Source organism: Eptatretus burgeri, chromosome 11 (genome assembly GCF_056783735.1).
Source record: "Eptatretus burgeri isolate ZD-2024b chromosome 11, Ebu_testis_v1, whole genome shotgun sequence".
Lineage (NCBI taxonomy): Eukaryota > Metazoa > Chordata > Myxini > Myxiniformes > Myxinidae > Eptatretus > Eptatretus burgeri.
Window position 1 is genome coordinate 42009830 of NC_140971.1, and position 24000 is coordinate 42033829.

Here is a 24000-nt window from a genome sequence, read left to right on the forward strand (position 1 = left end):
TGAAAACAGTAACCTCCATCCATCTTCGAAGATGGCGGAGGTTAACCAGAAGGCGTGTGATGTGATCGGCGGGTAAATCAATTTATATATATATATATATATATATATATATATATATATATATATATATATATATATATATATATATATATATATATATATATATATATATATATATATACATACATATACACACACACACATATTCAGCACAGATAAAGAACATGAAAAGGAGAATCACAAAGGCTTACTTTAACATAGTTCGACAAATACAGTTCTTTAAATGTGGAATTCAAGTGAAAAATCCATGAAATTTATTTCCCACAGAAAGCACTCAAAATGTCAGTCTATGGCTTGCCAGCTCGAACCAATGTGGTGGAGTTTGAAACACGAGGTTCGATTCGAAAATGGAAGTTTTTATTATTTATTTTAGGTATACATTAATAAATTTATATTTGTATTTTATAATGAAAGTCGTTCGCACAAAAAGGTGAAAAATGCAAACTGCATTCGTAATTGCCGGAAAAAAGGACCCCTGTGAACTGTATCACCACGGCTTGCAAAAGCAGCTCGTAGAGTACGGCGATCCCGCTGATGAATATTTTTTTCATTGCACTCAATGAACTTCCACTTTCTGCACATTCCTTAATCTTTTCTTCAGTCCATATAATTGTGTGTGTGTGTGTGTGTGTGTGTGTGTGTGTGTGTGTGTGTGTGTGTGTGTGTGTGTGTGTGTGTGTGTGTGTGTGTGTGTGTGTGTGTGTGTGTGTGTGTGTGTGTGTGTTATGGATGGCTTCCTTCTTGGGACTACGGTGCAGTAATTGGTCTTTCTTACCTTCGCCAACGAAGGTGAAGGAGGTTATGTTTCACTCCTTTCTGTCTGTTTGTTTGTGAACAGGATATCTCAAAAAGTTGTGGACAGATCCGGATGAAATTTTGTGGACATCTTTGGTGTGTGACAAGGACAAACTGATTAGATTTTGGTGAAGATTCGGATCCGGATCCGACTACTAGAATTATTAAAGTGATTCTTCATCATTGAGAGATCGGGCCAAAAACGATATATAGCACAATATCTCAAAAAGTTGTGGACGGATTTGGATGAAACTTGGTGGATATGTTGGGTGTGTGACAAGGAAGAATTGATTCGATTTTGGTGAAGGTCTGAATCCGCATCTGGATACGAGAATTATTTAATTTTTCGAGTGATTCTTCACCATTGAGAGATCGATATTGTACTGTATAGCATGATATTTCAAAAATGTATTGATTGGGCCCAATATGTTCTCGTGGATCAGGCATTGCGTGGAGGAGGTATGTGCTCTACCGAGTGCCCTTCTTGTTTTGATTAAGCTTCATGCTTTCCTTAAATAAATACACTTCTCATTATATTAAATGCTAATTTGTTAAAATTTTTAGATTTCACTGATTTTGACACTTATTTAGTCCATGATATCCGATTCTCAAATCCAAAATAATATTTTGATGATATACTTGAATTATCCTGTGAGAAATAGATCGTGTTTCCAAGGTGCACCATATTTAAATCGGCAAAATCAAAATGGCGGCTAAGACCACTGCAAGGCGAAGTTGGGCTGACCAAGGAAAAGCTTTTCACAGAGGTAAGCCTTTAATTATCTTCAAAAGGGGAGTTTAAATTTACATAAACACCAAATTTTCCTTCAAGCACTCCTTTGGAGTTCCCTTAGTATGCATGAAACCGAACAGTGGGTGGGAAACCAAACACACAGGAACCATTGTAATATTTATATAAATGACAAGTCAAACAAAACCACCAGGACACAATTACCTCCCGATCTTAAGCCAGTCAGAGGGGACGTTATGTAGCAATGAGTTTTTCACTTCGATAAGGAACTGAAAAACAAAGAAACCTGTAAGGGCAGTTCATAGCTCTGCCCAACACCAGAAACTTGGAACAAAAATTCAGCAAAGCTTGGAAACTTGGAACAAAAAAAAAGGTCATGACTATGTCAGTTCAAAAACAGAATTGCTGTTAATTCTAAAAGATTTCAAAAAAATTTTTTAACCACAAGCACTAATGTTTGAATGATGAATATTTTCAAAGTGAAAAATCATTGTCAGTTGGATGGAACCGATGTATATTTGAACTGCACACGAATGAAAACACTACCAAACACAGATATACAGCATGGAATGAGGAGTTGTCGAGGTCATTGTCGGAGCTAAGGTATGGAACACTAAACACAATATAAAATCCGAATCGTTAAAGGTGCAAACATTGTTGGAACCTCTTGGCCGGAGACGGTGACGTAGTCTGCAGAAGGACTGCGAAGCACAACCCGCAGTTCTTTGCGATGATCTCTCAAACCCATGAACACCTCCTCAATTTCCTGCTTCCGCTTGCGAATTTGAGGAAATTCATCAAGATTGACAAACAGCTGGGTCTTGTCACCCTCCCTGCAACATAACAGCAACATCATCAATAACCAATCCGTATTGCTTCCAAGCTTTGCATCGACCGTGAACGATAGGCCAACTTTTCAGCGCACCACAATTACATGGACATTGCACCCCAGCCAGTCACAATCCTTGTACCATCTTTGTCACTTTCTCCTTGGATTTAATATTTATTTATATAAGCTTTCACTCTTACATTGGATTATCTTAGCAAACTGTCCTGATCCCATAAAATGTCACACATTGGCTTTTAAATGTCTCGACCAGACTCGGTGATATACTGGTGAGAGTGTCCATACTCAGTCTGGGAGGTCGGCAGTTCGAACCCAACCATGGCCAAGTCCGACCAAATATTTTTCATTTACATGTCTCCTTGCTTGACGCTCAGCATTTAAAAAGGATAGAGCACGGACAAACAACCAACCATAGGTTGGCAACCATTACACATGCTTTGATGGGCCTAATGGCATTCTCTTACGTTGAAGTTCCTTGTAAGGAAATTCATAACGTCTCCACCATAATGTTATAGGACCACAAATTTGCAACATCTCTATTGCATCAATTTGTTCCATAGGTACCAATGAAAAACACCGCAGTTCATGGAAGATATATTGATGGTGAACACGACTTTCCTGCAATTAAAAAATAACTAGGTTCTACGCCATTTCTTTAACTACTGCCAATCTCTTCTCAATGTTCCTTACCTTCCATCTTTACCCTGTGCGCGCAAAGTGAAAGGCGGGGTTAAGCAATTAGTTCACTTTGTCTGTCTGTCAGTCTGTCTGCAGACATCAGTTTATGATTGAGGAACAACTTAATTTCAATTGAACGTTAGATTTTGAACATGGTAGAACAACTAATCTGAACACAAACCGGCAGTTTAGCAGTACTTTGGTTCTGAAATTGGACAAAATGTATGTCATCTCGTCCTGATTGCGCATGTGCAGAGAGGAGTCAGGATTTTTTTTTTTACTCTGTTTGCCTGTCTGGCAATCAAACAAAATTGAAATCATTCCAAACAGGAAACTTACCTTTTATAAGGATGTCACAAAGGAAAACAAACAACAGGCACAAATAATTAATGGGACGTGTTAAATAAGGTGGTGCAAAAGACGATGAATCAACGGAAGCAAACCTCCGAAAAAAAATTTTTTTTTTCTAAAACCTTCTAAATCTTTTTTATTTCAACTATATGTGGATATTTAAGAACACAAATCGCTTTATTTGAAATTTCAGAAAACCTCCAGTTTAGCAGTCGTTAGACAAAATATTATGCCATTTTACATCATCTCGACCAATCAAATTTGCCGCCTGTGCTATCAGTGTTGGAGAATATCGAGATTCAAACAAAATGGCAGCTCGTAGGAAACATAGATCGCTCTCGGAAACGCAAAGCAAGAGTTTCAAAGACCCTTCACACTATTTCTCAAGACTTCACAGGGTAAGGTGTTCTCAGAACTCTCTAGTTGTATGTGGTTTCAGTGCTTTGTACCTCCACCACCCAAAGTGAATGGAGGATATGTTTTCACTCCCTGTCTGTCTGTCTGTTTGCCTGTTTGTTTGTGAACAGGATATCTCCAAAAGTTGTGGACGGATTCGGAAAAAAAACAATTGGTGGAGAGTTTGGGAATGTGACACGGACGAAATGATTAGATTTTGGTGAAGATCTGGATCCAGATCTCGATCCGAGAATTTAAAAGTGATTTTTCACCATTGAGCGATCGGGCTAAAACTATATATAGCACGATATCTCAAAACTTTATGGATGGATTCGGACAAAACTTGATGAATGAGTTGGTTAGGTGACAAGAACAAGCTGATTCAATTTTAGTTGAGGTCTGAATCCATATCCAGCCTATCAGTGGGATACTAATAACCTTGGAGGAAGTATGTGCTGTACCCAGAGCCCTTCTAGTTATTCTTGCATCGTTCTCATTTTCTTCCTTGTTCTGATAGTTCTCGTTATTGTTTTGACAATTATCATAACAAGCTCATTGATTTTTACCATGCAAGGCATGTCCATCATCATCATCTTTGTTCAACTTCAGATGAATGATCACACACTACACATTCTTGTCCACTTATAAATTGTTGCACACAGGCCCACACAGTGTGCACCTGGCTGCCTTCTCATTCACAAGGGACACAAAGCGCCGCACTGGGTCTAGTCGTTGTGGTAATTCCAGCAGGAGCTTCTTGAGAAGCACCGAACGTGACCGCACCTCCACAGTACCACTCAGCTTGTCCACCTCGTTTGCCAGGCGGCCTAGTGTGCTGGTCACCAGGTAAAACTCCTGTGTGGAGCACTGCACAATCACACAAAGTGAAATACAGGTGTGGTTATGCAATTACCATCAGAGTGATATTATGATTCATGTTTATCATCAGAACATCTCCATCAAGAGCAGTTCAAGGGACACCAACTTTAAGGCCAAGGAAATTTGCAAGGAAAATGATGGTCCTGTGGCTCATTGCCGATTCAATGGTCCAGTAAACTCATAATGCAGTGAGTATCCAGTCTTGTTCGTTTGTACACAAGCAGTGGCCTGAACAATAGTTTGACAGAGCCATTTTGCTGAATGGTATGGAATTTTATGTGGGTCAATAAGACAAAGAAAAAAAAAATAAAAAGTCTACTGTTCTTATGTCCGACTCTAAACAACTTTCGTGGTACAAATCGCCAGATCACAGTGCATCAATATGACGTCATAGTTTCGAGCAAATGCATCACACCAGTTTGAGGCATGTTGGTGTAAGTCATCAAGATAAATTAGCTCAAGATGTCTATGCATGTTACATCAATTGTTTATCCACCCACCTTTTCCCCAAACATCAATGTAAAGTATGTTATCTGCATCAGAATGTGGCATCGTTACAGATTCCGATATTCCACAAAGGAAGCAACATTGGCTTGTTACCAAGAGCGGAGATGATCATCGGTGTGACACTACATTGCTTGGTTTCCTCCCCTTCCTCTTTTCCTGTTCATTCTTTCCCCTGCTTGTGCCCCGCTGCCCCAGAAAATAAATAAATGCAATCGAGGCAAGTTGTAACACCATTCAGGAAGAAATTGCAGCATAACGTAACAGAGAATGAGTCACTTGCTGGCTTGCATAGGCTGGGTATGTCGAGTGATGACTATGAGGATGATTCTGACAGAGATGCGATGGAGTATGAAGCAGACATATGAGGATGAAAGCACTGGAACATGAAGGAGCTATGGGCTATGGAGATTAATTTGTGACAAAATTCATGAGGAAGCAGCATGGTGACAGATCAATAAACCAATGTCACCCGCAGGGTGACCCGTATCTTGCCAAAAGGTGACCACGTGTGACTTCTTTAAGGTCACACTGAGGTGAACAGAGCTGCTATCCACCAGGAGCGACTCCTTGAGGAATATCTGCCTACGAGAGATTCCGATGAGAATCGTTCTTCAGAGTAACCATGAAAAATATGCTTTTGCCTCATAACGTCACCAAATGACGTCATAATGTCTCAAGCTTGACATATCTAGAAAGCACTCAGAGCTGTTCAATTTGAGGTACTACACGATATGGTTCCTAAGACTTGAAAATTTGACCATGGGGTCAAATATGTTTGACCTTAGGCGCCAACCATGAAGGTCAAGGCCAATCGGCACCAAAAATTAATCAGCTGAGCGCCAGACCATGAACGATATTCCCATGAAGTTTGAAGACGATCCGATCAAAATTACTCAAAAAATAAGGGTTTCATCGACTCCCCTGATTTGCGACAAAGTGACCTTGACCTTTGACCTTGACCTTCAAAATTTTATGCGCTGAAAGGGACCTCTATTGGCCTCTGATATGCGAAGTTACAAAAATTTCCAATGACAACTGTGCTCTGCAGAGTGATTTATACGTGATCACAGACCAAAAAAGAAACAAACAAACAACAAAAAAAACATATGAAGGTCAAGGCCAATTGCCACCAAAAATTAATCAGCTGAGCACCAGACCATGAACTATATTCCCATGAAGTTTGAAGACGATCCGATCAAAATTACTCAAAAAAATAAGGGTTTCATCGACTCCCCTGATTTGCGACAAAGTGACCTTGACCTTTGACCTTGACCTTCAAAATTTTATGCACTGAAAGGGACCTCTATAGGCCTATGATATGCGAAGTTACAAAAATTTCCGATGATAACTGTGCTCTGCAGAATTTTTTATACATGATTACAGAGAAACAAACAAACAAAAAAAAAAAAAACCTGACTAACATATCTTGCAAAAACTTCGTTTTGGCAAGATAATAAATTTGATGGATGGGAAAACATTTCACTGAAGCTGCCACAACCACAACAGCCATAGGAGGCACCAAGTGAAGTGCAGACAGTTTCTCCATCACCGTGGTGCTTGCTACAATCCTCATGAACTGAGTGGACGAAAATCAGTAGAAATTGTCTGATATTATAACATGTGAAGGTCAGTCCTCTTAGTTTTGATCATTGATACCTACGAAGGATGTGCGAGGATGTGCTTGCTGTTTTGTGAGACAAGCCAAAGATAAATAAGCCAAGTGTTTTCTGACTTCCGCATTGCCTGAAATTTGTTACACCTTGTCATGGCAAACACCAAATAATGCTGCAACCAACCAAAAAGTTTGTTACAACCAACCCCAAAGACCCAAATATGACACGACGTAAACATTTTGGTATGTCCAAGTCTCAAATTCATATCTCACATATAAATGATGTATACACAAGCACTGCACGACTCAATATTGAGGATGGGTCTTTGTAATCCGTTATAATTACTTGTTCATACAATTGAAATCTGCTCTTAAAAACTACAGAAATGTGGAAAATGTTTCAACTTATCCTCCTGTTACCGAAATGATCATTTTGAGAACCTCTTTGGGGCTAATTAGTGTATGATAAACTTTTCAATGATTTATCATTATTATTGGGCTGGCAGCATGGCCGAGACTCCCAAAAGGTACACACACTCGCCTCTAAGCTGTCTCGCATACGTTTGAAGTCGTCCCTCAGATGGATGTTAAACGGGAATCCTGTCTGCTGGCATTAGTCGGTGGACGCTAAAGATCCCACGGTGTCCTTCGAGAAGAGTAGGACAGTATTCCCAGGCACCAAGAAGAAATTACAAATTCCTGCCCTAACCAGCAGGAGACACGGCATCAGTGGCACAATCGTGCTTCCAGCAATGATGCAAGCCAGCAGCAACAGGCTGCACACAAAACGAGGATGATCATAATTATTTATTATTATTGAGTTCATTTCAAAGTCAAAGCAAAAGCTCAAAACTCTGATGTGACCTGGTACACAACAAAGTAACATTTAACTGGCTGTTATTCTCCTCCTCACTACTCTGCTTTCCCAATTATATATCCTCAGGGAGTGAACATTGACTAAAGTCTCTCCCTCTACAAACTACGCGTACTTCCTGGATGATTATAGATCCGGAAGTAACCAGAAATCTCAAACCCAAAACAAACCATATCCCAACACATCATCATACTAAAAGATGCCATTTGGTGTCTATCAGTCTATGACTGTTTTTTGACCGCTATACATTCAGTCGTTAGTTATCCAATCTCAACCAAACTTGACAGGAGGACAAAGGGTCACACGACGGAGGTTGTAGCAATTTAACTTGCCCCCCTTCCCGAAGGGAGATTTGCGCCTTGGACGAACTCTGTGTATAGTACATATAATTATCATTGCATTTTATGGCGCACACATTCCGGACGTAAAAATTATTACAACCACAAACTATTCAGTCAATTCTGTCTAAGGTACAGTAACATGACATTATTAAACAGTCGCTATTAAACTGGATGAAGTTTGGAGGAAACTCGACGTGCTTATGGTTTGGATGGATCCATCCATCCATCCATCCATCCATTGTGACCATACTCTGTGCAGAGTGTCGGTGCTGCCAAAGCAGTCTCCAGGGCTATTGGGCACAATCCTGGACGGGTCGCCACTCCAACGCAGGATATTCAAAATAGCTCAATCATCCCAGCAAGCTGGTACTAATTTTGCCGACCTCGGCAGAATGACAGGCCGAGTCAACCCAACCTGGTGTTAATTCAATAGCTGAGCAGGATTTGAACTCAGGACCCTAGGATCCTAAGCCCACCACCCTAACCATTAAGCCAACACCAGGCTTATAACCAGTTTGGGTGATTCATCAATGTGTGCCGTTCCTCGGAGGACTGTGAAACCAGCGCCTCATCTGCCAGCATTAGTTGGTGGACTTTCAAAGATCCCATGGTGTTCATCATGAAGAGTAGGTGAGCTAACAGCGGCACTCAAAACAAATTGCAAATTCCTGCCTTCACAATTAGTCAAACGTCAGACCTGGCTAGCTGGTTCATGAAAGACTTGGGCCAAGCTTCCCCCAGTCAACCCCATAAAAACATGGGAATAATTGTGGCCATTACACAATAAGGATATTTACAAACCACCGACCGCATGGTGCGCACGTACATGACATTTCATCCCCCCTCCCCCCAACACCCCGCTGCTCCTGTAGGGAGCGGGTGTTTCTAGTGTAACAAATTAGGCTTCATTCAGTCTGGAATAATAGATGTACAAATCACTCTGGACCAATGCATCACCTAACAGGCACCAGTAAATAATTTGTGACTACCAAAACCACCAAACATCCATGAAGTAAGTTTCATCGTTTCTCAATGAAAGGATAAAATGCATTGCTTACATACAACCGACGGTTAAACTGGACCGCACAGGCTCTACGAGCAAGGATGGCACTACACTGCATGGGCTCAATTTGCTACTACCTTAGCACTGCATTGCATCATGGGCTCCGTGGCCTGCTCCCTCTGCATTCAACTGCACTTGACCCTATGTGCAACCGCAGTCACACAACACCGCTCGGGCCTGACATGCAAGCGATCGAGACACTGCACCACAAATGTTTATTCAGACTGCACTGCCATTATACTATACATGCAATCCCATGCTGTATCATAAGGGTTCTGCATGCAACTGCTGCACTGAACCAATGTGACCATTTTCCACTTAGCACAATGTGGTTGAACAATCAATCATGGCATTTGTGTGTGGCAGTGTAACATAGGAAACAAAACATTGTATATTTGAAGTTAGTGGTGCCCTTCCTGACAAAAATTGCCTTACCGACATTTAGGCCATCCTAAAGTTTGTTGTCGAAAAGCAAAGCAAAGCAAAGCAGTTAGCCAGTTAACTTATTCATAGCAATGCGTTGCAACTTCAAGCTCAATGTAATCAACAAAAACATCTGCACTCCATCATGTATGATATACACCTCCGATGAACCTCCCAACCAACCCCTCCCACGACCATGTCGAATGAGGAAGATTCTCAAGAGAACCCAATTTATTTAACACAAAATAATACCTGTGACATTATTCGTTGCTTGGGTTTTGCATTTTGTTGATCACGGAATCAAAGGTTACATTCAATTTAAATCTATTCCGAATGTTAATTTCTTTCCTTTGTCCCCATATGCTGCAGGATTAGCAAACTATTTATCATCATTTATCTGAACATGCATCTGTTCGCATCGCGACGTGCTCCAAGTATCCCAAAAGCGAACCACCGGGGCACAGCGGGATCACAACCCCGCAGGATCCACACACCGGCAAGCACGTATCACACAGAATGCAAGGTAGGGGGACCGTAGATTCGCAGCCGATCTGTGGATGTCCATGTAGAGCTGACTTATTGTTTACTCATGAAATAACTCATTTTGGAATTAAACATGGTGAATGAATTGCCAACACAACGTTACATATTCAAACTAAAATATGGATGCAACAATGAAAGTTGAATTGAAATATCTTAGACAAAACGAAAATCAAATTATAATTGCTTGAGTAATAATAAATATAGTAATAACTCGAGTAGTGAAGCGAAGACCAGCATGGTTTCTGTGGGTATGCTGATACAACAGGCCTGAACCTTTGTCATTGTTCAAAATCATAATTATATTTACCAGTACATTAAACATGCACTTACAATTAAACGACAAGTAATTTCCAGATTTTCCATTGTCATCGATAAGCAAACCTTCTTGTGATAAATGCTTGCTAGACCTCTTTCAAGATCAGGAAGGTGGTTCAGCAAGTCATGAAGCTGGGACAACGGCGTGCCATGTGAGGAGAGCAGCTCCTTGATGGTGTCCAAGCGCTCTTCAATGGCACTGTCGGGTACACGGGATGCAAAACAATGGCACAATTATCAAATGCTGAGCATAATTTACATTTACACCAACAGCACTTCGTCTACCATGAAGCAAACCTTCACCAAATATTTAACTTCTACAGTGGAGTTTTGTTTTGGTGGGTTTTAAGCATTTCCTTATTAAGAATCAGTGATAGTTACACAACACGTGTTGACATGTGGGTGGAACGAGTGTATAACTTCCACTGAGATTAATGGAGGTAAGAGTGACCATTGTAATATTGTGAAAAGTAACGAAACAAGGCAAGGAAGGAAATCCCCACCTTTCAGTTCCATAGCTGTTAGTTGCATCGTGGCATAAAAAAATAGCCTTTATCTTTCTTAATCGAAGTATGGCTACTAAAAATTTAGAAAACTGAAAGAAGTTAAAGAAGCTCTTGAAGAATTCTAAGCTCTTGAAGAAGTTGAAATGGTGCTATTCTGGGAGGTAAGAGCTCCAAAATCCTGATAAATTTTGTTCCCTCTTCATGGCATTTCATTGTTGCTCACAGCCAAAGACAAGTAATCTGTAATAATAAATGTCAGTGTGTGTCAGTGCGTGTCAGTGCGTGTCAGTATGTCAGTCAGTCGGTCAGTCTCCTCCAAACTCCAAAACCAAGAAACGTTGCAACCAAAAACTTTGAATGCTTACCAAGAAAACTCCAAGAGTGAATGAATGAAAACTGGGTGTTTAGATTAATTAAAACACCCCTTTTGAAGATAGTTTAGGCAGTGCGCATCACAAAAAACCAAAACAAGCCTTACGAAGATGGCGGCACGTCATCTTGGTGAGCACTCTGTCACCTCGCTCAGGTCTTAAGCCGCTATTTTGTTCAGCCTGCTCAACAATATGCCTTGACTTGGAACAGACCGCAACGGTTTCGTATCAATGAAGTGATCAAATTATATTTTATATTTTCCTCACTCATATTATCGAATGTCTGTTCATCATCGCTACGAATCGCTGTGCTATCGTTTTTAAATTATGAGCTTGGAGCGATTTCATGCATTATGTGACATCATTTTCCATGATGGACTGTCACTGACTAATTAAAGTGGATAATCAAAATATGATTTTGGCTTTGTGGATCGGATCTCGTGGACGAAATAAGTGTTGAAATCTGGAGTGAAATCAGAATACTTAAAGGAATTAACAATTTTTATATTTGGAGAAGCTCTAACAGCTCCACTGTTTGGAGAATAATATTGAGTGAAGAAAAGATTAAAGAATGTGCCAAAATTAACCAGCTTCATTGAACTGGTTTCATTGAGTGCAACAAAAAATAACTTAATAAAGTCTAACAAAAAATGAACTAGCGGGATTACCATAAAGGCGGTGCGAGTGGTTTTTCGTGGGAAATCTCCAGAGGTAGGAAGGCAAAATAAAATAAATTAAAGATCGAATTAAAACAATGAACAATTAACATAACGGGAGGATTAGGGTGAGTAAAGCAATTTTGAAAAATTTGGACTCAAATGTTTTTTCTGTTGGGAATGCATTCCCCCTTTAATACATCTTAAAAATCCAAGGGATTTTTAAGTTTGATTCAAACGATGTTTTCCAGGAAGGCATCTATTACGTAAACACCTGGAAGTGCCTCTGCGCGCACACACACACACACAAGTGAGTGTGTGTGTGTATATGTGTGTATATGTGTGTATATGTGTGTATGTGTGTATGTGTGTATGTGTGTATGTGTGTATGTGTGTATGTGTGTATGTGTGTATGTGTGTATGTGTGTATGTGTGTATGTGTGTATGTGTGTATGTGTGTATGTGTGTATGTGTGTATGTGTGTATGTGTGTATGTGTGTATGTGTGTATGTGTGTATGTGTGTATGTGTGTATGTGTGTATGTGTGTATGTGTGTATGTGTGTATGTGTGTATGTGTGTATGTGTGTATGTGTGTGTGTGTGTGTGTGTGTGTGTGTGTGTGTGTGTGTGTGTGTGTGTGTGTGTGTGTGTGTGTGTGTATTTAATGGGAAGAAATGAAATGAGTCACAGACACAGCTTCCAAACGATCTTTAAAGTGACAAGTTTTCGGCCAAATAATCCTTCTTCTTGGTCTTCCTCAATGAGAAACAATATTTGTATATATGTACACATACATACATGTGTGTATGTATATATACGGTGTGTGTGTGTGTGTGTGTGTGTGTGTGTGTGTGTGTGTGTGTGTGTGTGTGTGTGTGTGTGTGTGTGTGTGTGTGTGTGTGTGTGTGTGTGTGTGTGTGTGTGTGTGTGTGTGTGCGCATACAGCATAACATATCATCTTTGCTAACACCCCCTTCCCATCTTCCTCATCTCACCCCTTTTCCTCACTCTCCTCACTCCCCCACCCCCTCCTCGCTCCACTTCCCTCCTCTGTCTCTGTGTCTCTCTGTCTGTCTGTCTGTCTGTCTGTCTGTCTGTTGTCTGTCTGTCTGTCTGTCTGTCTCTCTCTCTCGTTCCCACCCCCTCCTTGCACCATCTCATCCCTGAGTGCATTTGTAATGACGTGGGGTAAGGTGTTGCTCTCCCCCCTTCCTCACTCTCCTCCTCCAACCCCCCCCACCCTTCCTCACTCTCCTCCTCCAAACTCCTCCCCCCACCCTCCATCTCTTTCTCCCGCTCTCACCCCCCAGTGTGAATAACAACACGTGTTGAGGCATGACTCCCCCCACTTTCCTTGCTCTCCCCCCCCCCTTCCTTGCTCTCCCTCCCTCCCTTCCTTCCTTGCTTGCTTCTCTTTCTCCCACTCTCTCCCTCCACTGTTTGTATTCCCATCAGCGAAGTGGTGGATGGTATTTGCGAGTTCATAATAAAAGGATGAATAGAGAAAAACCCATAAAATTTAGGCACTGCATATTGATTGAGTCTCGAGTGCCATGCAGGATCCATGGCATGGCTTAACATTGAACCTGCAGTTTGTTATGAATAGCAATTAGATCAGTTTGTACAGACTCATGAGACAAGCCAGTATGTCGGTCAATATTTCCAATCTCAAAATATTTCCTCACTCACCAGTCACTATGCACTTTTTTTTCCACTGACAGGTACAATATACAGCCCAGTTCTCAATTTGTGCTTCCTATAACACCAAATACTGCATATCAGCATGAATGTTACATTTGATTCACAGCCATGTTAAAGCTAAATTGAGCAAAGAAGCAGCAGGACAAGAAGAAAGACATGGGTGATTTCATAAATATGAAAAATTAAATGTGTTCCATCCTACTCTGGTTGCATGCAGTTAAATTAAGAGGTGAAGCCACTTTGGCTTTTTGGTAAATTTTAAGCTACTGCAGTTAAATCATATTTTCAGCTTAATTGCTACTTGTACATAAGATAATTTTATTGTGGCAGACCTTGCTTGATAGAAATAAGACAATTTGATTGTGGCAGACTGTAAGGCATCTGACAGTCATCAATCCAAACAGTTACTTATATGTAAGACACTAAAGATCTGATGTTGTATATACCCCACTTGCAGAGAATAAATCTGACATTTTAATAAAGAACTATCATAATGATCATCAAGTCCCTTGGAGCCAGTTTAGAACAGTTAACTTGATAATAATTGACAATGCCTTCAGAAAGTATTGTGACGTCCACGGGACTTGAACAGTCCCGCCAACGTAGAATGAGCCGAAACGATAGAGGCGGTTTATTTTTATAACCCAAAGACGGCGGTTCTAATCGCTCTACCGCAAACGGGACGAGGAAGGTGGCACGAGTCGCTTTTCACCGAGTTGATAACGTTTATTTCTCTAACCAGAAATAACAAGACTCGGCAAGAAGAGGGATCCGGGGCAATTCGACGGGATGGTGGTGTGGGTTTGGGCGTGGGGAAAACACAAACAATTCAAATGGATATACCAATCTCAAACCCTCTAAGGCGCCAGGTACACACACACACACACACACACACACACACACACACACACACACACACACACACACACACACACACACACAACATAGCTGGTCCTGGTGGTCAGGCTGGCCCGTGGTGTAAACGCAACAGTCCCTGGATTGGCGTCGGACGAGCTGGCGTTGCGCTCGTCAGGGGCAGGAGACACCGTGGTGCTATCGACCTCCTGGTCCTGGCCCAAGTCCGCTCACAGCCGCCAGGGAACCAGTTCTGGCGCCGAGTTGCGAGCAGGAGAGGGAGGCAGGTCCGCCCGCCGTTCGACCCCGTACTCCGAGCCAGCAGAACCCCAGAGCCAACCAAGGTGAGGCACGAGGCACAGCAAGGCCACGAGACACGATCTAATCCAGGATCGAATCAGCCCAACAAACAGCACGCTCCCAGCACAACAGCCTCCACCAAAACGGTTTTTCTTTACCGATCTTCTTCCTCCCTTCGTTTTCCCGAACAGAACCTTTTTATCCTCGAGTCCTCGTCTCTTCCAATCGAGCCGTTTTATTGGCCCTCCGCCGTCGCCTTCCGCCAATCGTGATCACGGGGCGGAGCCATCCGCAGCACTGTCCTGTGACATCACGGCAAGCCTCCAGGGAATACTAACAGGGTTTACGCAGACACCCTTACCCTAACCCGTATCCCTATCTAATTACGTGACAATTATCATTTCCCCCTTGAAGAAATGGACATTTACTGGACAACTTATCACCACTGAATTGCTACTTATTACATCGAGATCCTGGTACAACTCAAACAGCATGGCATACCTAATTAAACATCCTAATTACCCTTTGAATGCATACCCCCCCTCAGACGTAACAGTATTCACACCCCTCGACTTTTGTCACATTTTGTTGTACTAGTACGTGCCCGTAAAAAAAATAAATAAATAAATAAATAAATAAGTATTCAAACCGCGAGCAACAAACAACAACCACACAGGCCGTTTCTTTGCTCTCGCGTGGCCGTACGTGCATGGCCCGGAAGTTCGCATATTATTCGGAATTACGATTATTCGCAATTTAGTTTTACTACCCAATTATTCGATTAGCGCCAACGTATTTTACTTTTTTGCAATGTCGTGGCAAGGAAAAACAAAAAGAGAAGAGAAGAGAGAGAAAAAAATTTACTTCCTGTTTCGGAGCATACCAGCACTCTGATGTTACCTAAATTTATGCACCGTCTAATATGAAAACGATCATAACTTGGGGCATTGTGTTTATCTATAAATGTGTATAAGAAATCGAGAAATTATTAGAATACACAAAGTCATCACTCTCCGGAAGTCCGTACATTGTAACCTGTAATGGCGAACGCGGCTGAGCTTCCCTTCCCCATCGGCCACGCCCACGCAACGTGTCTTGTCGTTGGTTTGGTAAATAAATGGCCATAAGTTGGGAAGCACTTGTCCGATTAATATCAAACCTTGAAAAGGCACATCCACAGGTCCCCAGCAATATATCTAGCAAGTTTCAATTAGATCGGACCAATGGTTGTCGAGAAACAGCGGACACACACACACACACACACACACACACACACACACACACACACACACACACACACACACACACACACACACACACACACACACACACACACTGCTGGACTAATAGATAGATGAAAGCGTGTGTGACAAGTAAAACACATCACCTTCATAATACTTCCAAGAACTATGCAATATGTCGATATATAGCATTAGAGGGCATGACATGTGAGATAGTGTAATGTTGGGGGTGAAGAAGAAGTTGCCATATGGCAATGTTCATCTATGGTGATCAATAAAGCCTCCATATCCTCAACTGTGACTCAACCTCATCTTATGACAGTATATAAGATGATGTATAAGACTGCTTCGGTAGCGCTAAACTTCTGGCTTGTTTAACGATCTTTAACACGTTGGCTGCGAACTCTTATAGTATACACCACTCCCATATGCAAGCCAAGTATGCATGTGTCGATACTTGATTTTGAAATTTTACCCTTCTACAAGCAAATCTAACTTTATTTATTATCCATTGCTGGGGAAACCCCATGTGATGAGAAAACTTGTAGCAGGCAGTGGGCCAAGATGTTGAATCCCCTATGCCAGGTACGAGCTATCTGGTAGGACTATTTTAGTGGTGAATTGACATTGGTATTACGTCATTGCTGATGGAATATCGTGTGCTGAGTACCACGTGTGTTGTTTCTTTTTTTGCTCCTGGTCATTACCCTTCAAAAACGGTACGTACAAATACAGATGAGATGGCAAAACTTCTCATGGAGACTGATAATGATGATCATGATTATTACATACATTTATGTTCACTGATCTTCCAGCAGATCATTCGTTGAGGTCTGGCACGGCAGCATATTATGTTTATAACAGAACAGCGGAATCTTTTCCATGAGAATACTCATACTGTAGTGACAGAATGTGGCCAGAGTGACTGGGCATCACAGCTTTCGTGCCCTCCGACTAAGAGCACAAAGGTATTTAGAACGTGTTTAAAACATTTAATTTCAGGATAAATCTGTGTAATTTTGATGATTTTCCTCTCGTAATGAATCATGGTGCAACATTAGATAGGGCATTTGGCATACTTTTTTTGCTGTATACATGATCGAGGCTCGTGGAAGAGCGAAAGCAGAATGGAAGGGAACAAAATGAAAAGAAGGAAACACCAAGAGCAGAGTAGAAGTCAGAGTGAAATCAAGAGGATGGAGAATGACACATTGGGATAAGTGTTTAAATCTTTTTATGCACACAAGCTGAACGAAACATAGGAAAAAGAGGAAGTGGGAAGCAGGGATGAAACAGAAAAGGAACGAATCACCCAACAACTAACAAATGAAAATGGGTGAGGGAGAGGAGGTGAGAGGGTTGTAGGCCTTGTCTTGTAGGTTATCTGTGGATGAAGACCTTGTAGGTTATCAAAAGTTCAGCCTGGCCAAGGAAAGACCTTGCATTATGAAGGTCTTTCCTTGGCCCATCTGAACTTTTGACAAATGTCCATGTCATCTAAAGTGCGTGCCTTGTGTAACTAAGTTCCAAATTAGAAGGCAGGTTTGGCCCAAACATTGTTTTTTTTAATCTTCTCTTCATGCACTTTAAAAACAAGCAAAACACGATTATTCTTTGGTTATACACTTGTCGAATGAATGGGGTAGATCATAAGCTAGCATACAGTTTTTGCATGAAACATGGCCAAGAAAGGGAAGGAGAGACAGCCTCAAATTTGAAAAATAAAATGTGCAATTTCTGCCTCTTACATATAGGTTTTACCAAGCTGTTTAAACATTCTAACTTATTAATAATAGAATAGACAGCAGTTGAATCAGGAAGTTGAATCAGTTGAATCAAACACGTCACATACCTGCTGCATTGATACGAACATGATGGGGGCAAAACTGTGCTAACCCTTACAAAGAACGTTATACCACACTCAGGATAAAGCTCCCTGCATTCCACGCCCCTTGTGGATTTATCTCGTCATTGTCATCCACCATTATCTCTCACTAACATTTGTGAAAACATCCACTATGTGCACATAATGACAATCAATGCACGAAAACACTTGTTTTGAAATGCATGGCATGTTCTCAGGAAACAACAGCAGGATGTGTACGACTGGAAAATTCAAACATGCTACACTTGGAATGTCAGACCATATGAAGTTTTCAATAACTTCAATAAAATACATGTGTTGCAACATCTATGTAATAAGACGACAACATGCATGCGACAACAAACGCTTTGTCCGTCAACCCTCGTCCCGTACCTCCAGCACCACTTTCCTCTGTGCCTTCAACAATAATTGTTTCCACCTCTCCCATGATATCTGTCTCTATATGTCCAGATTGGGAATCTTGATAAGTCCAGCTTGCAGAGGTTGTCTGCTCATGACAATCAATTCCTCTTCATCTCCTTTAACGGTGTCAAACTCCTCCGTGTCAGTCCCCTACCCCACTTCTCCTAAAATACCCCACATCCTTCCAATCCCAACTCTTCCATATGTCCCCCTCTTCAGCATTCTTCCACTTCATGTCCACTCTTAAGCATGACCTCCAACCTTACCCCACCCCCAGAATCTCCCCCTAACCCCATCCCCTCCCAGCAACTCCTCCTTCAACACAGCCCTCCCAGCATCTCCTCCCTCAACACAGCCCTCCCAGCATCTCCTCCCTCAACACAGCCCTCCCAGCATATCCACTCTCACCGCACTCTGTATGCCTGGTGTTGGCTTAATGGTTAGGGTGGCAGGCTTTGGATCCTAGGGTCCTGAATTCAAATCCCACTCATCTATTGAATTAATACCAGGTGGGGTTAACTCGGCCTGTCATCCTTCCGAGGTCGGCAAAATGAGTGCCAGCATGCTTGTATACTGTGTCGGAGTGGCGACCCATCCAGGATTGTGCCCAATAGCCAAGGAGACTGCTTCAGCAGCACCAACGCTCTGCACAGAGTATAGTTCCAATCTCCTCCTCCTCCTCCTCCTCCCTCTCTGTCCCAGCATCTCCCCCTCCCAGCATCACCCACCTCACCTCACCCCACTCCTCCTAGCCATCCCCCCCCCAGCCACCCTACCCCTTCCCAGGATTTCACCCATAACCCCACCCCGCCCAGAATGAAAAATTGGCAAAGTTAATTTGAACATACACCGATAAACCTCAAGGTGCCATTACTAATGTAAATAACCTCAGGATAAGATTCTTTGAGGCAGGAAAACATCAGGATGGCCTTCTATTCTGTAGAAATATTCAAAGTCAGGGTGGCAATATGAAGGTAGAAAACAATACAAACTAGAACAGCACTCGGTAGAGCGCATACCTCCACCAGGCTGTACAGTTTACGCTTTGTGTCCCACTCATAGGTCAGATCTGGATCCGGACCTGAACCATAATCGAATTGGCTTGTTCTTGTCACCTAACAAACTCATCCACCAACTTTTGTCAAAACTCATCCACATTTTTTGAGATATTGTGCCATATATCGTTTTTGGCAGCATCTCTCACTGGTGAAGATCCGGATATTCACCAAAATCTAATCATTTTGCCCTCGTCACACACCCACCTTGTCCACCAAATTTTGCCCGAAGCCGTCCACAATTTTTTGAGATATCCTTATCATAGACAAACAAATAGACAGACAAATAAACAGATAGACAAAGGAGAAAACATAACCTCTACCCATCTTCGGTAGCAGAGGTAAAAAGAGAAATAAGCATTAAAAACTGACCTGATAGAGGTCAGAGGTTGAGCAAGCCAGTGGCGGAGCAGACGACGGCCAAAGGGTGTGCGTGTGTGATCCATGGCCCAGAGCAAGCTTCCCTTCAACTTACGGTCCGTCTGTATTGCACGTTTGAAGAAAATATTGAGCACACATGTCCCAGCTCAACCACTTACAAGGAGTAAGCTATCCCCACCTTTATAAATTGCTTTGAGACTGAAGATTACACAATTTGCTACAAGCAAATCATTCATTGATTTCCGAGCTTTTTTTCACTACCAGAAGAAAGTACTTGCATCAAAGATACTGCAGCATACGAAAACAACGACTGTTTCATCCGAATCTGTAACTTTTTGAAAATTAAGTAATTAATCGAAAAATGAATAATTAATTGATTAATTGATTATCAATAAATCAAAAAACCCCTTCATAGCTAAATCACTTGTCCACTGTCCTGTCCAAATATCAGCTTCCGAGCTCAAAAGGTGCCTGAGATATTGTCCAGATGAGAAAGAAAATAAATAAGTCGTGAATAAAATCGATAATAATTAAGTAATTAATCAATTTTTTTTTTTAATCCTCCTTCACACCTTACAGCATCAACGTCCACTCCCTCCCTCCCCCCCATCCCACCCCACCCCCACTCCAAGCCCACCACATTCCCACATGTCAATTACTGCAAGAGGGATGTTATGTTGATACCTATTATGGTCATGAAAAATAATTGAACACAATGGAGAAATATTTCAGAATGGGGCGAAATCTATTTGGCCCGTTCGAACGTCTCAACACGTCAGACACTAATACATGTATGCACATTAAGATGATGTCATAATGGTGTGTGTGTGTGTGTGTGTGTGTGTGTGTGTGTGTGTGTGTGTGTGTGTGTGTGTGTGTGTGTGTGTGTGTGTGTGTGTGTGTGTGTGTGTGTGTGTGTGTGTGTGTGTGTGTGTGTGTGTGTGTGTGTGTGTGTGTGTGCGCGCATTTAGAGAATTTTATGTCAACCAAAATAAACTTTTTTTTGGTGCTTTGTTTGATTTTACAGAGGAAAAAAAACATAATGTCAATCAAAGACATTTGAATCAAGTTCAAGTCCATGGTAGTATTAAAAAAACACTATCCATAGAGTTTCGAGGAAAGGTTAAAACTCATATCATCAAAATGAAACAGAAGATCAAGTCACACAGCAAACACACCATATTGTGAATCCATTGTCAGCCAAACAAGGCAGTCTCTAAATGGTCATCACCTCAATGTTTGTCTCAATATCTCCTGAAAATGCCATTTGGGTTAACAAAGAATCATCATCGCAGCATTTTATTGCGATTACAAAACCATAAAAGCAAGGCTACTCACCTGGTTCTGAAAGATTTCCAGGTTCCTGAGGGTGGTTCCACTGAGGAGCAAATGCTCACCTGCCATTGAGATCTTCTGAAAGCTTCTGCCAATAAATTAAGCATCAATCAGAGTTATAGCACGATGGAGGTAATTACTGCATTTTTTTTAAACAGAGGATGTACCCTTAGAAAACAACAGAGGCATGGACTGGACAATTATTCAATGTTCATTGTGATACTCCACAGCCAATATTGTCTGAGAAAACTTACTCTGTACTTTGATGGCAAGTCAAAGGTAATTTATTCTTCTTCTTCTGCTACATCATTTTCCTTTATAGGGGATGAGACCTAATGGTATCAAGTTGCCGCTGCCCCACCTTTTGTACAATACTTCTCTCCACGTCCCTCTATCCACAGCCAGCTCTTTCCACTCTCCTGCCACTCCCATCTTACTTACATCTGTCCTCACACAATCTTCCCATCTCAGCCAAGGTGTACCTCTGTTCTTCCAACCTTGCTCCCTCAACCCATTTGCTTTCTTTGTCATGCTCTCTTCCTCCATCCACATCAGGTGCCCAGCTCATATCAATTGGCTCTTTACCAATTCCCCTGTAAAGCTCATCCTCATCAATTTCCTCCCTCAGTTCGTATATCCACCTTCTTCATCCCCGCTATTCTCCTGACTCAGTGTTGCTTCAACAATACAGCAATAAATAATACAGTCCAAGAAATGAGATTTTTCCTGAGGATTAGCAATAAGGGGAACAGATTTGTCAAACATTGCATATTTGAATGAAAGCATCATAATGTCCAAAGTCCACCGTTGCATGTATATATATAGCAGACACCGACTTTTCATTGACTCTTCCTGTTATGACAATCAGTTGTCATGAAATGCTGTTCGTTTTTGAAGTAAGCATTGACTGTCATTGATCTTCACAGGAGGGTAACACGATCTTCAGCATTCCACCACCCCCACCCCCACACCGCAATAAGAGGATAAGGCAATCGTTAGCATCCCGAACACCCCCAACAGGAAGTTGAGGCGATCTTTAGCATCTCCCCTTCCGCCAAAGGAGGGTAAGGCGATCTTTAGCACCTGAGCTAATTTACAATTGCTATTATGAGGGGGGTGCACAGTTATCCAACCAGCATATTCTAGTTTTGTATTTTAATTAATTTTCTGAAATTTGTAGAATTTGTTTTTCACTTGGAAGTTATGGGTTACGATGTGTAAATAAAGGTGGAAAAAGTCTGATTTAATGCAATTTAATTCCAGGTGACAAGGCAACAAAAGTTGAAAATTTGGAAATAGACTCTATAAGCACTGTATATATATATATATATATATATATATATATATATATATATATATATATATATATATATATATATATATATATATATATATATATATATATATATATATATATATATATATATATGTATATATATATATATGTATATATATATATATGTATATATATATATATATATATATATATATATATATATATATATATATATATATATATATATATATATATATATATATACACATACATATATATCAGTCTCTCACATCCTCGCTCCATCCCCTTCTAAGACAGTGCAGCACCCTCCCACACGACCATCTACGTCTCCGGACATGTCTGGGTGGCGTTTGTCTCTGGGTGGTATTTTTTGTATGACCGGTATAAAATGGATTTCAGACATTATTTTGTTTCTATCTTCACTGTAATTCTACCCAGAATCATTTTGATGAGACAGTATAAATCGTAATTAACGCTCCAACACACGTCCTCTCTTTCTCTCTATCTATCTATATCTCTATCTCTATCTCTATCTCTATCTCTATCTCTATCTCTATCTCTATCTCTATCTCTATCTCTATCTCTCTCTCTCTCTCATCAGCAAAGCAACGGGTGGTAATTGCTAGTCCATAATAATTTGTGTTTATGTACCTGGGATAATTCAATTACAATGGACCATGGACCAACACCCGCATCCTAAGGCGCTGCGACCTATGCTGGCCAAGGCAAAAATGCTGCCGATGCTGCCCATTACCTGTCATAATTCTCTGCAGACAACTGTGGTTGGACCCAATACCAACTGTAGTATATGAGAGTACAACTCTCATATACTATAGTTCTAATTGTAGCATTTTTGCCAAGGGTGTAATTTGGGTGGCTGCTTGTGGGTGACGAAAAGATTTTGATTGTGGGCTGTCCAACTAATGGGGCAAAGACAGTCCCTCAGCACATCGACCTCTGCAAAACACAGTGTGTATCTGTGCATTTGTCTGTCCCCATTCAAAGGACAATTTGAGTAGCGTTTTAAAGGGCAGTCTTTTAACATGACAGTGTTCACAACCGACTATTTTTCAGGATAAACAAAAAACTCAAAAAAACATCTTTCCATAAAAGAGCAATTACATGTCTTCTATTGGAATTGAAGATGGTAACATGCAAACCGAGCTCGAGGGCAGTGTATAGAAGCATTTTTTTATCGTAAGCGGAGCTGTGCAGTTTGTGTTTTGGAACTTTCTTGTTGCCAAGAGTTCTGGCAGATTTTGTGCTGTGTATTCAATTCTGTTACCAGCCTTTTGGAGACCGAGCCAATAAAAGATCGTGCCTACCCCTGGAGGTCGATCTGAAACACAGTGGAAAGTGTTGTGTGTTCTCTTTGTCTACACGTGGACTGCTTGAAACTCGGACATTAACGTCAGTATTTCGTGCTGGAAGATATTAAACAGGCGGGATCACGACAAATGGGTGGCTCATCCGGGATTCATTCAAGTAAGAGACATTCGAACTGAGACAGAAATTCCACAGTGGGTCGCTATCTTCCTTCATCTGATCATCGTTCCCTCACCAGCGGACGCCATCGTGG

At 41.3% G+C, this 24000-nt stretch overlaps 1 protein-coding gene across 5 annotated transcripts in view; it reads right to left on the reverse strand.

Annotated features, from left to right (window-relative positions):
* Positions 1-24000, reverse strand: part of MSH3 (mutS homolog 3) — a 163047-nt gene that overhangs the window by 78915 nt on the left and 60132 nt on the right. For 4 of the 5 annotated variants that reach the window (XR_015049253.1, XM_085846178.1, XM_085846181.1 and 1 more), the window contains exons 10-15: positions 21128-21212; positions 19781-19890; positions 10502-10634; positions 4558-4745; positions 2271-2439; positions 1811-1875 (exon numbers count right to left, since the gene is read on the reverse strand). Coding sequence is in view for 4 of the 5 variants with exons in the window: in XM_085846178.1 (XP_085702304.1) it covers positions 1811-1875; positions 2271-2439; positions 4558-4745; positions 10502-10634; positions 19781-19890; positions 21128-21212 (750 nt within the window). In the remaining variant the exon portion in view is untranslated. The remainder of the gene's footprint in view (positions 1-1810; positions 1876-2270; positions 2440-4557; positions 4746-10501; positions 10635-19780; positions 19891-21127; positions 21213-24000) is intronic. The other variant, XM_085846180.1, reaches the window with a different exon arrangement.